At 37.7% G+C, this 15,582-nt stretch overlaps 1 protein-coding gene across 5 annotated transcripts in view; it reads right to left on the bottom strand.

The window, feature by feature from the left end:
• Window positions 1–15,582, bottom strand: part of LOC139746235 (rotatin-like) — a 58,125-nt gene that overhangs the window by 15,375 nt on the left and 27,168 nt on the right. For all 5 annotated transcript variants that reach the window (XM_071657229.1, XM_071657226.1, XM_071657228.1 and 2 more), the window contains 7 exons: window positions 14,885–15,088; window positions 13,686–13,862; window positions 11,810–11,945; window positions 8,531–9,198; window positions 6,311–6,425; window positions 4,201–4,428; window positions 596–692 (listed from right to left, as the gene is read on the bottom strand). In XM_071657229.1, the coding sequence (XP_071513330.1) occupies window positions 596–692; window positions 4,201–4,428; window positions 6,311–6,425; window positions 8,531–9,198; window positions 11,810–11,945; window positions 13,686–13,862; window positions 14,885–15,088 (1,625 nt within the window). The remainder of the gene's footprint in view (window positions 1–595; window positions 693–4,200; window positions 4,429–6,310; window positions 6,426–8,530; window positions 9,199–11,809; window positions 11,946–13,685; window positions 13,863–14,884; window positions 15,089–15,582) is intronic.

Genomic DNA, 15,582 nt, shown 5'->3' on the forward strand with positions numbered 1-15,582 from the left:
CTTTAGCCTATCCCTGTAACTACAACTATTAATTCAGGTACTCTTTGTACTTCTTTAGGTGCGATAACCAAACTTGACATACATAATTCTAGTTTTGGCCTTCTGTGGGATGTGATGAGCTTGCTAAATATCTTGTTATCATTACACTTGAAAGTTATTCTGATATTGGCCAAAAGACAAGCTAACTCCTTACTGTTCTCCAGTTTCCAATACATCCACCATCTTCTACACCTTTGTATTTGAGGTATTTGACTTGTATCCATTCAGTGGCATCAGGACTATCATAAGATCAATTCAAACCAATCTTCACTCTCAGAGGCACTGACCTCTCTTTCCACCCTCAACAGTTCTATCCACAGCCATATCAACTGTCAAGCACCTAAAACAACCCACTTCCACAAAGTTCTCTGCATTCAAACTTAAATTCAAACCGTCTCTCTTCTCTCTCTCTGTTAAACCTCAATACCTTTCTTTTATTCATTCAGACACCAGCTTCTGCAGTTTTTCTCATAAGACTAGCATAATTTGAATATAAAAACATTGTAAGTGCAAATACTTTAAATAACATTCTACTTAAAACACTATCCAAACTCACTTTATCAAATCCGATATCAGTTGATGTGACAATTCATCACCAGGCCATGCTAATGCTGTTACATGAACCAAGCATTCTAATGCACATCCAAGTACTGCTGCAAAAAAAAACCAAAACATCACTATACCACAAACTGATAATAAGACCTCTTTTTATGAGGAAGTTCAATTCATATACTTGCTCTACATGCAGTCTGATGTGTTTATGAAGGTTGGACTAAACCCCAATGAACTAGAGGGCAGGAGCTGCACACTATGATAGGCTTCTTAGTGAGTCCATGTGCACTGTAGAAACAAAAATGCTACCCATGTGAAGCAGACCCTTCATCCTCTGGAAGTACCTTTCGAAATAGGTCTCAGTCTCATACTTTCAGTTAGTGCTAGAAGTATATTAAAAAAAAAATTCGAGTTAGAGACATCATCATTCAAAGGAAAATATAATATGATTGGAATTTCTGAATCTTGGTTACATATCAAAAATATAGATTTCCTCACATTTCCTTACAGCTCATTTTAATATTGTATTGAAAAATGTTGTAGCTAATGATAATGTTGACTTCCTTTGTGAAGAAATTAAAGATATGCCTCACAAATAATGGTGACTTCCTTAATAAAGAAATTAAACATACACTTAATAAGTAAATAACATAGGCCTCTACACAAACACCAGAGGTAGACAAAAGATTTTATAACCAGATAGCAGAAATTTTTAATGAACACAACTATATCCGATTAGATTTTAAATTGTTATTATCAAAGTGTGGAAAATCCATTTCTAAAAGCTCCTGGCATGGACTCTATCTAAATTACTCACTAAGAAACTTACTCATGATAAGACTATTGTAGATTTAGTTCTAATTACAAATAAAGAATATTGTTAATAATGCTGAAATTGGAGAAAAGTTTGGTATGAGTGGTCACTGACAAATTACTTTTGAAGTCACCTTCAACAGAGCATGCAGTGTTGGTCAATATGACTATCAGGAAAAATACCAGATTTTAGAAGTCCAAATTTCAATGACCTTTGCATTACCCTTGAAAGGCAAGTCTGAGATGATATGGTCAATGAAAATGACATGACTATAACTTGGAAAAGCTTCAGTAAAATTTAAAAGCAGTGGAGGGAACATATGTACCAAGGCAAAGATATACGAACCATACAGTGCCAATTCAGTTGTCTGGTGGTATTCTTGTTACAATTATTTCTTTTATCATTCTTACTGACCCATAAACATGAAGAGTGAAAATATCTCTCAGTTCATGTGGACTATCAGTCTTTTCCATCACATTACCATCATTACCTAATTTCCCCATAATACCCTTCGATCAGTCACAACTATTATGATGAAGCCTCAGCTATCTAACAGTTCTGTTTATGAACACCCAATATTCCTTTCAATTACTTGTTTCCAAAAGCTTTCATATTTCTAAATTTATGGACTTACATCAATTTTTTCTTCACAAGTTGCTTAGACCAAAATGAAGATTGCATTTTTCCTTAAACAAAATATATGATCAAGTGCCAAAACTCCGTTATCTGGGAAATAACACAATTTCCCCACAGTGTGTTTTTCCCTCACAATACAATGGTAAGTATAATAGACATTACACATGACAGCTAGAGAATGGATGCGAGCAGATGTGGCCATTCTTCTTTTGTTGCTGGTGCTATCTCGCTAATGCAGGAAACGGGGAGCTAGAAATCCTTTCCTCCTGTCTTACTTTTCCAAAAAAGGAACAAAGAAGGAGGCCAAGTGAGGACTTTTTTCTTCTAAGGCTCAGCCATCTGTTCTTGGCACTACCTCACCAATGCAGGAAATGGCAAATATGCATGGAATGGATTGAAGGCAAGCAAGTATGAATATGTACATGTGTATATATGTATATGTCTGTGTATGTATAAGTATGTATATGTGTATATGTATGTGTATGCATATGTACAAGTCTGGGCATTTATGTATATATAAGTGTATATGAGTGGATGGGTTGCTCTTCGTCTCTGTATATACACATATGTCTGTGTGTGTGTATGTATATGTATGCATATGTGTGTTTATGGGTGTTTATGTATTTTTTTTTTTCATACTATTCGCCATTTCCCGCATTAGCGAGGTAGCGTTAAGAACAGAGGACTGGGCCTTTGAGGGAATATCCTCACCTGGCCCCCTTCTCTGTTCCTTCTTTTGGAAAATTAAAAAAAATGAGAGGGGAGGATATATATATATGAGGGGAGGATATATAAATGAATATATGGGTGGATGGGCCATTCTTCGTCTGTATCCTGGTGCTGCTTCGCTGATGCAGGAAACAGTGATTATGATAAATAATACAATAAATACATAAACTGATTGTAGCAGGTGTAAATAACATTACAATATGCTGTCTTTCCATTATTTAAGAGTTATAAGCCACTTACAAGCAAGTAATGACTTACACAAACTATGGTAACACATGGATGCTACTCCTGATGTGATTGTGAAATTCTCTTTAAAGTGGGCATGATAGTAGCATACAGTATGGTTCAATGAAATGAGCATCAGTCAAAATCATTATGTTAACACAATGTTCACAATCAAAAGTTTTCTTAAAGAAAAAAGAAAAGTCAACATTTGATGAGGTAGTAACTGCAGAATAAGCAAAATACTCAAAGATTACCTGTGGCATCAGAAATGACCCCATCACCAGAATTCAGGCAAAAATATATACTTTCATATAAAAGATGATCCACCTGAAGTATTCTCATAAATGAAAATAATATTTGTTACAATGGTTTTCCCTCACCACCTTTTGTCTCTAACCTAATACATGCATGGATCATAAATAAAAGGGAAGAAGTCATAGTTGTGCAAGTATGTAAATAGGAAGAAGTGACATGTTCTAGATATGTGAAAGCGGAAATGGCAGCTAGAGGAACCATGGAAGAGGAAGTGAATCATGGGTGGGGGAAGGGGCAAAAGTTCTGGGAGCATTGAAGAATGTGTGTAAGAGAGGTTGTTATCTGAGGGGAAAAATGGGTACAAATGAAGGTATAGTTGTTCCAACTATGCTATATGGCTGAAAGACCTGGGTGGTAGATGAGTGTGTGCAGAGGAGGGTGGATATGATGGAAATTAAATGTTTGAGGAAATATGTGGTGTGAGGTGGTTTGATCCAGTAAGTAATAATAGGGTAAAAGAGAGGTTTGGTATTAAGAGTGTGTGGGTGGGAAAGCTGAAGTGGGTGTGCTGAAATGGAGGAGTTTACAGAGGATATATGCATCAGAAGTGGAGGGAACAAGAAGAAAAGGGAAACCAAATTTGTGAGGGAAGGATGGAGTGAGAAAGATTTTGAGTGATCAGGGCCTGAACATGCAAGAGGGTGAAAGGCACGCATGGGATAGAAAAAATTAGAATACAGGGGTCGACATGCAATGGACTGAAACAAAGCATTTGAAATGGCCAGGGAAGACCATGGGAAGGTCTGTGGGGTATGGTTGTGGATAGGGAGCAGTAGTTTTGATGCATTACACATGAATGTGAATGAATGTGGTGTCTTCACCTGTTTCTGCTGTTACTTCATAGACATGGGAAATGGTGATCAAGTATGAAAAAAATCATGAATACAAACCTAGATTATAGTACTGTAGATCATTATTGGCAGGGAAGAGTGGCAGGAGACTCTGTGTAATGCATGATGCCAACTTATTCAAAGAAACATTGTCAAAGTCATCTTGAGCAGACAGACAGCAATGAAGAAACTTGAAGACATGACCAATTACTTTGGTGATAGCAGAGAACAATCGCACTGACAAAAGGGCCTGAGGATCAGGATTGCTGGCCATCCAGTTTACAGTACCTGTTAAAAAAAAGAAAAGAAATGTGAGCTATTTCTGATACATTTCTTATTTTCATACTCAAACTTGTTTCTCACTAACTTTATGTATATGGCTGTGTACAGCTGACACTATAGACAGATTGGCAGATAGACAGGAAGATATTTATTGACCACAAAATTACATTTGTGATTACATGGTTTAAATACAGTAACATGGTTCATTCTAAAAAAGAAAAAAAAAAAAAAATCTACATAAGAAAAGAACTAGTGTCCAAGAAACAAATCTGTATCTTTGGGTCAGTAACATACAGCAATTACATAGCTCACATGCAAAAGTGTAAAACAAATATCATCCATGATTCAGCTGATATATTTCTATACTTTTCATTAATAGATATTAAATATTTCGTGGGTAATATCAGAGACTAAACTATAATTGGTGTTTTCAAAAAAGTAAATTTTCTAGAGTATATACATTATACTGTTGGCATGAGTGCAGTGTCTGAAGGCAGTTTTCAATTACATGACATTCAGTTTGAACCTTGCCATATGCGCACATCGGCTCTTCAATTGGCGGGGAGCCTTGCCCACGCCCATTCCATCGGCCTAGTTTGATAGTGAGGGAAAGTGCACTGACCATCATCCATGTTCAAGATATGTGTTCCAGTTCTCTTACATTTGATTTTATATTACATATGTCATGAACAATATAGTTGGGACTGCAGCGTGATATACATACTAATATTCCTTAATATATTCTATTTCATTGTATACAACAGGCCTTTGGAAATTTTGTTATTACCTGATTGCCCCTTTTTCTGTGGCAGGAAGGGCAATGGAAAAATGAGTGGATGACTGTACTTTGGTGTAGGTGTAGGCTCACAGGGGGATGAACACCTAAGAGGAACAAGTCATTTCAAATATATCATCTGTATAACATATGTTCAATAATGCATTTGTCTCTAATGAAATCACAGATGAGAAAACAAAATCAGTTACCATCGTGTGTGTGTGTATGTGTGTGCAAACATATGCATGCAACAACCTACTTATACTGTGTAGGGCCCCCCCAATCTCTTGAACATTCTTGACTATCATACATCATAAATCTACTTATATATTTGATTTAACCATGTCCTCAGTCATTTTATTTCATTCATCAACTATTTTATACTATAAAAGTACTTCTTTTTTAACAGGTTTCTTAATCAATTTTGTGTTAAGTCCTCTAGTTTTGTGTGCAATTAATTACCAATATGTAATCACCTATTTGTACTGTATGGGGAGGGCTTTACACTCATGGGAACCCAACTCTTGAACACTCTCTACCACTGTACAATCTTTTAAATTTAAGTATGCTGTGTGTGTGTGTTTGTGTGTGTGTGTGTGTGTGTAAGAAGTAAGGAGGATGAGTGGCTCCTGGTGAAAGTGGGTCTGCATCAAGGATAAGAGACATCACTGAGGTTGAATATGTTTATGGAAAGAGTTCTGAGGGATGTGAATGCAAAAGCCTTAGTGTGAGAAGCAGCTTTATGGTATAATGGGGGTGGGGAAGTGCATGGAAGCTTAGTGCAGAAAACATGGTTCTGATGGCAGAATCCAAATAAAATCAAGAAGCTGTTTAAAAGAGAATAAGAGGTGTGCATGGGGTAGAATGAACTGGGTTGATGTGGTACCCCTTTTTTCTTTTTGGGGGGAAGGGGTTAATATCCTGTTAGTTGACAGAACCAAAGCATATGAACCAGTTAAGGTAAACTATAGCCTAGTCTGAGGACTTCACTGGAAATGGTAGGCTCTAGTTTCTGTAAATTATGTATGAGGCCATTGTTTGTTCCTGATGTTACCTTACTAAAATGGGAGAAGCAATTAAGTATATGGGAAAATAAATGATATGCTGGCTTACCTGATCTTTGAAGAGTATGGTGTATGGCACTGTCTTTTTCCTGAAGTTCGTTTAATAAGAACAGCACAAGTGGTGGACACAATTTTATTCCATTCTTTAAAATTGGTCTGTATACCTGAAAGCACAATTCCATTTCATCTTAGTAAAAAATGTTGATCTTGAATGTTGATAAACCTCTTCTCTCTGAGTTACTGTCTCACAAGGATGGATATTTTCTGGGAAAATAAGGGATAGGATCTTCAAACTTTCAGTGCTTCCAGTGAGGAAGCACTAACCTTCCCCACACGGACTGTCTAACTGTCATGTGTAATGTACTGACACCTTATGCACTACCAAGCCCCACAGACCCTTCCACTGTTTATCCTGATTGTTGCATATGCCCTGATTCAGTCCCCTGTATAAAATCATGGGGGAAACCACAGAAACGTCTGTGGGGCCTAATTGTGGATAGGGAGATCTAGTTCTGGGGCAGTGTACTTGACAGCTAGAGAGTGAATAGAAAAAATAATAGTAGTCATATTATTTCTTCATGTTTGATTGCTACTTTCGGTGTTTGTGAGGTAGCACCAGGAACAGACAAAGAAAGGCCACGTACGTTCACATCCATTCTCTATCATGTGCAAAGAACTGAAACCACAGCTGCCTATCCACAATTAGGCCTCATAGACCTTTCATGGTTTCCCCCAACCACTTCAAACACCCAGCTTCAGTTCACTGATAGTATACCATGTCATTCTAATTCACTTTATCCCATGCATGCCTTTCACCTTCCAGGCCTTGATGACTCAAAATCTTTTTCTCTCAACCTTCCCTCTCCTATTTGCTCTTCCCCTCTCCTTCTGCCCTTTACATCTGACACATATATCCTCTGTCAACCTCTACTCAATCATTCTTCCCATATATCCAAATCAGCACAACCTCTTCAGCACTCCCAACCATTATAGCAGTAATTAAAATTCTAATGATAATAATAAGATGGATTTGGATAAAACAAGGTTATGAGTGAATAAAGAATACTATTAATCAGTTCTGAGACAATAATGAACTTCTAATTTGTTATGAATCACGAAAGGAGAGACAGTGAGGTGCAAAACGTATAATGCATCTCTCAGGACAATGAAAACATAGCTGCTGCCACTTCTCTGGTAATGTTAGCTATCAATCTTTCTACATCTCTGATGCTTGTTTCCTCAAAGAACTCCCTCAAGGGGGTAGCCACAGCAAAAGTCTCTAAGACTGGTGAAGTTCAAGTGCTGCTTCTTAGCCTTCATGCCTCACTCTTAACAGGCCAACAGCCAGAGTCATTAACTATTAAGTCATACTGTAAGCAGAAGTAAGAGGCAAAAGGGGTACAAAAGATTAAGTCAGGGACATGTCTTCTCAGCAGATCCAACAAATTTTGTTCTGGAGAGAGAGAGAGAGAGAGAGAGAGAGAGAGAGAGAGAGAGAGAGAGAGAGAGAGAGAGAGAGAGAGAGAGAGAGAGAGAGAGAGAGAGAGAGAGAGAGAGAGAGAGAGAGAGAGAGAGAGAGAGAGAGAGAGAGAGAGAGAGAGAGAGAGAGAGAGAGAGAGAGAGAGAGAGAGAGAGAGAGAGAGAGAGAGAGAGAGAGAGAGAGAGAGAGAGAGAGAGAGAGAGAGAGAGAGAGAGAGAGAGAGAGAGAGAGAGAGAGAGAGAGAGAGAGAGAGAGAGAGAGAGAGAGAGAGAGAGAGAGAGAGAGAGAGAGAGAGAGAGAGAGAGAGAGAGAGAGAGAGAGAGAGAGAGAGAGAGAGAGAGAGAGAGAGAGAGAGAGAGAGAGAGAGAGAGAGAGAGAGAGAGAGAGAGAGAGAGAGAGAGAGAGAGAGAGAGAGAGAGAGAGAGAGAGAGAGAGAGAGAGAGAGAGAGAGAGAGAGAGAGAGAGAGAGAGAGAGAGAGAGAGAGAGAGAGAGAGAGAGAGAGAGAGAGAGAGAGAGAGAGAGAGAGAGAGAGAGAGAGAGAGAGAGAGAGAGAGAGAGAGAGAGAGAGAGAGAGAGAGAGAGAGAGAGAGAGAGAGAGAGAGAGAGAGAGAGAGAGAGAGAGAGAGAGAGAGAGAGAGAGAGAGAGAGAGAGAGAGAGAGAGAGAGAGAGAGAGAGAGAGGGGGGGGGGGGGGGGGAGCTACATTATGCATGCTGTTGTTACAAATTAAAAATATAATACAATGTGATAAAGTAACAGAAGGCTAAAGGGAAACTGATGTTTACTTACCAGAAGGCTGATGGATACTAAATTCATTACATGTATCAAGAGCTGTTCATCTACAGAAGAAGTTGGCTGTGAAATGATGAAGCGATGAAGGCTTTGGTTCCAGTTAGCTGAACTAAAAAAATCCTCATTCTTACATGAAGCAAACTGAACTTGCTGTATATAAAAACTCAAGGTATCAACATTCCTTTTTACATCTTGATGTGAGGTGGCATTCAGAATGTTTTTAAGTAATTTTGTCATTACTGTTTTCAAAACTGAGGAATTTAGTAATGCAAGTTCAAATTTTTGAAGACTCAAGTTCAAAGATAACTGTGAGGATAGATCATCATATAAATCAATATGTTCAATGCCTCCTACACATGCTGCAGCCCACACTGCTTTCAGGAAATTGAGTACTTCCCAATCCTTTTCTTCAAGAATCTGATGTACTTTCCTCATCTCTCTACATAATCCACTTTTTTCATGCCACAAGTATGTATCACATATGAAAGGTATAACAACCTTGGAGACTAAAAGTTCTGGAACAGCTACAAAATCCTTTGCAACAACTGCCACTTGTTTTTGACCTTCAACTGTAGAAAATCTAATAATGTCACTAAAGATAAGTAGGGCCATTAGGCAAGATGCCTGATATCTTGTGCGATTATCAGCATAAAACAGCAGAGCAACTGAAAAATAAAGAAAAACAATTTACAGTAACTCATACACAAAATTGTAAAAGGCAATTCCTACAATCCAGAAGGGTGGCTCACAGAAAAACTTTCACCATACTTTTAAGTTAGCAACCATCTACATGTCCTATAAGAATAAAAGTTTCAAGATGATTATATCTCTGAAGCCTTTTCCAATCAGAACTCCCTCAAAGGAGTGACCACGGCAACAGAGTCTCCATAACTAAAGAACTCCAGTGCTGCTTCTTAGCCTTTAGTGCCTCACCCTTAACAGGCCACTGGCAGAAGGCAAGTCTAGTGCAGTGTTTGCAGAGGCTCCTATCTAATGTTCCTAATGACTAATTCTATCTAATGCTCTTACCTACTACTTCTACCTAATGTTTCTACCTAAATGTTCCTACCTACTACTTTTATCTTCTGCTCCTACCATTTTCCCAAAAGGCAGGGCTAGCACATAATGCTCACCACAAGAAAATCTAGAATTTTGAAGAATGAGCTGCGTGGGTTATGTGTTGTCAAGTGTTACATGTGACAAGGAGAGATTGTATGTCTATGGACATAATGCCAGGAGTCCGTATAATAGCGAGGCAGAAAGAAAAGACAGCTACCTGGGTCAGAGGAGGACAACTTGATAGCCACTAAAAGGCTGGCTCACTAAGCAAATGTCAATAACCCTCCTGATGCCCAGGTGGGTAGTACTATTAATACATCTCCCTGGTCGTTGGCTGCCTACCTAATTCTTCCTAAATACCTAAACTATATGCTAAAGGATAATATCACTACATCTAGTTGTAAAAAAATTCTGATTATATGATTTCTATGCATCTAATTATTCCAAATATCAATCATGATCTATCCAAATGTAGAGAACTCCCAGCTATCTTTCAAAAGTCTGGTTATCTGAATTTTGGACCTCTTAAACAGAAATCATAAGCCTTTTAAGTGTATGCACTCAACACTTTTTAATTCTAGTGCCATCTTTGTTGCCATTCTCTGAACCTTCTCAATTAATTCTTCGTGCATCTTTAAGTGCAGTGGCCATACTTGAAAACCATATTCTAGTTCTCAATATCCATAGCAGTATGCATGAAGACAAGGTCTAATAATGATGCTTTAACAGTTCCTCTCACTGTAATGTGTTAATTAACATGTTGGTAAGGGAAACTTTCCTGTATACACTCAAAATATTTTTGTCTCCATAACTCCTTATCACCATGAGAATCTCTCTGTACTTGAGATTCACTATCATCAGAACTTTCACATCTTTGAGAAATGCATATTCTATAGCTTCTTGTTACATCCTGGCTGTTCTTCACTTTATCATTGTGTTCTGGATCACTGCAATCTTTAGAGGATTATAAATATTAACACCATGCATCTCTCTCCTACAGTTACTGTCCCCACTATATAGTGCCTGAATGGGCCATCTTTTGCTATTTCCTGGTATATACAATTATCTTTTATGAAGAGGGTCAAACCACCTCCTCCTCCTTGCCTTTTGCTTTCCTCCTTACTTTCATGTATCCTTCCGAGCAGAACTGATGAGATCTTACCTCTTTAACAATTTTTGTTTTCACATCTCAAACATCGGGTGCATTTTCCCTAAGGCAATCTCTAGACTCCAATTCTTTACCATCTACTACTTATTCACCAATGTTTGTAAACATAATTTTCACTACAACACTTCCATTACTTAATACTCCTGATCTGTCTGAGGTACTGGTAGATATGATATATACTCTTGCCTCATTTGGTATCTTTTGATTTTTTATTATCTGCCTATACTCTTCGCTTTCATTTTCTTTTCACTTTTACCATTACCTACTTAATCTGCCTACATTGTTCTTTCTCATCATTCAATTTACTTTCTACAAAACCTCACAAATAATAAAGTTTCCTCAAATTCACTGTAATTCAGTAATTCAAGGTATTCCTTACATTTCCTACAAATGCCTTCTTGGCTTAGAGACATCTACTATCTTCATATATTCCTATCTCACTCTGTTACAACTTTCATATTTTTCTGGTAACACTTATGCTACAAATCCCTTTTCTTAAAGTCAGTGCTGCATTTTCTTTAAGATTTCAATCTAACACCATTAACTCTGTAATTATCTTTTCAGCTTTGAACTTCTCTATTTCCTAATCACTAATCACTTTCTAACACAACATTACTTCTTGCTCCTCAGTTCTCTGAGAATGTTACTGTTACTTCCATGCTCCATGTCATTGCTCTAATTCTTGGGTCCCCTACTTAAACAAATTTCTCCTGCTGAATTCATCCATCTATCTTATCTAAGATTCAGGAGTTTATGCATTCTTACAAGGAAAGCATCTTGGTACACTTACCTTATCTTCTTACCCCTTAATTTTTCATGAACCATCATTCCTTCAATGTCACTAACTGGCACACATTACAGGTACTATAATCATGCAGTATCTTTGAAAATTTGAAAATCCTCCCCTAAAACCTTTTGCTATTCAAGTTCAACAACTACTTCAAATTTTTGAACAATCAACATGGTGTAGCAGTCCCATATACCATATTCATCATTAGTAAATAATATCCTATCAAGTTTTAACAAAGACAAGACTACTGGTATCTCACCTCTAACAATACATAAGAGGAACTCCTGATCTTGAAGAAGTGCTTTTCTAATATCAGTAGAGTAAGTTACCAAAAGTCGCAAGGTCTCCACTACACTGGGTAAAAATTCTACCGTCATATTCCAAGTGCCATCACGCTGAAATATGAGATATTTCACCCTTTTTGATCAACTATTTTTTCAAAGCCCATTCAAATATGGGATAAATTTCAGTAAAGTTTAAAACTAATTATTCATGCTCTGTTATGTCACCTACCGTAACGTAAAGTATGAATACATCCGATACCTTGATTTCTAAGAGAAAAATTTTCTAATTAAAACTGAAAATTACCAATACCATTGTATCAACTGTTATGAAATGAATTTGAATGTCTGTAAAAGTAAAGGGTATTCACAGCTGATAGGAAGGATGATGGAGATGGTATAATTAAAATCTTGCATTACTATCTAATGACATATAAATTGTAGACAAGCGTTAATAAAAACCTCAAAGACCTTAAAGTTAAAATCTGAAAAATTTTGGTTTTGAAGAGTGTAAAACCTTTTCTCTCAAAGGCAATATCCTGCATGCATGATGGATTCTGAAAGATATTCTCTTGAAGAAGTAGGATTAGGAGACTTCATCTGTCAGTATTTCTGGTAAGGAAGTGCTAACTTTCCTCAACCTTTGCTATTCACTCAGTAAAAAAAGCAGCAGTTTGCTAGTTTCAGACCTACCTTTGGCCGATCAGAAACCACCACTTTCTTTGTCTGGCCACTAGAAAGCTAAGACTTTGCAGGTTGTTAGCATTAACCAAAAGCAGTCAGTCACAGCTGGTACAGGGATTTTTCAAAGAAAAGAGTGGATAAGGCAGGGCATAGTGGAAGAAAAAAAGTGCTCATCGCTTTCAAAACAAACATATCTCTTCTCTATTTTCTGTCCCACAAGCATGGCAGAACACCCATAAAGAAAAGGGATTATGAAACTTTCAAAGAGAAGAATAAATCCAAAACAAAACAAAAAAAAATCAATGATAATGCAAAAGCACAGTGGGATTTGTCTCTTCTGAAAGAGTAATTCTGAGAGCCACAAAGAGTAGATCCACAGCATCTAAACAGAGGTATTTACTATGTGATGAAGGTAGTAGATGAGTATAATGACATATACCTAGATTTCCTCCTACAAAAGCTTTCTCAGGAACACTAAGATAGGGGCCACATTCCACACATTGAATGTTGTAATACTGAGCCCAGACTGAGCCAAAACAAGTTTCTTAATTCACTTTGCAACATTTCTTATGAAAAGGAGTTCCAAGGTAACTGTATTAATTGTCCCCTTACTAATCTCAGATGAAGTTCAACACATCTCAAAGAGATTGGCAATTTTGATGCGAGAGATCGAGTATCAGCAATGGGTGATTTGAATATGAGAGTGAATAATGTGGCAGCTGAGGGTATATTTGGGGAGCATGTAGTATTCAGCAATGAGAATGGAAATGGTAGACAGCTTGCAGGGGTTTTGTTTTTTCATAAATGATCGCTGTTTCCTGTGTTATCAAGGTAGCGCAATGAACAGATGAAGAAAGCACTATGTCGCTAATGTGGGAAACAGCGATCAAGTATGAAATTATAATCATCATTATCATTATCATACATCTCATACCTCTCAAGTATGCCAATCAAAACTTCATATCCATACATGAGAATATGAGAAGTAATCCCTTATGCAAGTACAGTTTCTTGCACATCCTTCCCATTCAACAGAGCAATTGGAGAACTTTTAGTTCTTATCTCATACATGACAAATCTTGGCTTAGTTTTTCATCTTTCATGCTACAACACGTCAAAAATCATTCAATAGTAACACGTACACAGATGTGTTGTAACTAAACAACTAACCTTCAACATAGTGACAAAACTCATAACAAGATACTGCAGTGAACAGAGCTGGAGAAAGGGAGGATGTAGTTTTGGGTCCTCCAATAAAAAAGCCAGCTGGCACCATGCAGCCTTACGCACCCCTGATTCTACTCCTCGGCCTTGAATTAACTCCAGCACCTTCACCAATTGACCTTCCTAAAAACAAGAATTACTATCAATAAGATATTCAATTTCAATGGAAGAACTTTGATGATTATTTGGGTGTCCCAAAGCCCCACAAACCTTTCCATGGTTTACCCAGGATGCTTCACATGCCCTGGTTCAATCCAATGAAAGCACATCAACCCCAGTACACCAAATCTTTTCAGTGCACTTTATTTCATGCACACCTTCCACCCTCTTGCATGTTCAGGCCCTAGTTGCTCAAAATCTTTTTCACTCCATCCTACCATCTCTAGTTTGATCTCCTCATTCTCCTTGTTCCCTCCACTTCTGACATATATATCCTCTTTGTCAACCTTTCCTCACTTATTCTCTCCATATGTACGAACCATTTCAGCAAAGCCTCTGCAGTTCTCTCAATCACACTCTTCCTATTACTACACATCTCTCTTATGCTTTCATTACATACTTGATCAAACCACTTCACACCAGATATTGTCCTCAAACCTTTCATTTCCAAAGCATCCACCCTCCTCTGCACAGCTTTATCTAACGCCCATGTCTCGCATCCATATAATATTGTTGCGACTACTATTCCTTCATACACACCCATATTTCCCCTCCAGATAACATTCTCTCTTTACACACATTCCTCAGTGCTCCCACAACATTCACTCCTCCCCTAACTTATACAGACACACTTCTGTTTCCATGGTTCCATTTGCCAACATGTCCACTCCCAGATATCTAAAATACTTCACTTCCTCCAATATTTCTCCATTCAAACTCACACCCCAGCTAACCTGTCTCATAAGCTAGGTACAACTAATAACCTTAGTTTTATTCATATTCATCTCAACTTTCTCCTTTCACACATTTATCTAAACTCAATCATCAAGTTCTGCAGTTTTTTGCTTGAGTCTGCCACCAGTGCTGTATCATCAGCAAACAACTGATTCACTTCCCAGGCCCTCTCATTCCTCACAAACTGCATACTTGGGCTTTATCCATTAGACTCATTTTTTCTTCCTGAATCATATCAAGAGTGAACTAACCTCAGATACCATATTGCTCATGAGAAACAGGTGCAAAGGTTGTTTGACAATGAAGAGATCATGGTGAATTTCAAGTTGGTAATCCTGTCGATCAGGCAGAAATGTTGTGGCATTTAAAGTAAGCCTGTGAAGAACTTGTGACAAAGCTTGGATTCTTGTTTCCTTGTTCCTTACGTACAAACACTGTAGTTGGTATTTCAGGATCTGCAAAAAAAATTCAGTAACTCATAATATTCTATCTAAAATAGAGACTAAGAAATTATACTAATTTTAATCGTTATACAATACTGATGGAGTAACTGTAATGAATGTTCATCAATCTGTCCATGAAAACAAAAGAATTCTTTTATTTTGTCCATGAAAGACGTTGGCTGTTGCAATGTGCAGTTACATGTTTTGGAACAAAATGTCTGATCATTTCATGTCTCCATACTTATGGACACCTTATACTGAGTTTGGTGATCATATACTCCTACAAACTAAGGCCAAGCTGCTGTGGCATTCTGCTGACTGGCCAGGCTGTTGGAGGCTGCAACCTACAAATCTATGTAACCACCACATTACTGCTGGTCTGGTACACTTTACAGACACTTTTCAAGGGCCTTGTTAAATTTCTCCACTGTATTTGTACTTACTGTACCTTTTGATTTCATTAGTAATGTCTTTCAGGTCTTCCATACCTGTTCTGCCTAAAGAAA

The sequence above is a fragment of the Panulirus ornatus genome, chromosome 64 (assembly GCF_036320965.1).
Source record: "Panulirus ornatus isolate Po-2019 chromosome 64, ASM3632096v1, whole genome shotgun sequence".
In the NCBI taxonomy this organism is placed as follows: Eukaryota; Metazoa; Arthropoda; class Malacostraca; order Decapoda; family Palinuridae; genus Panulirus; species Panulirus ornatus.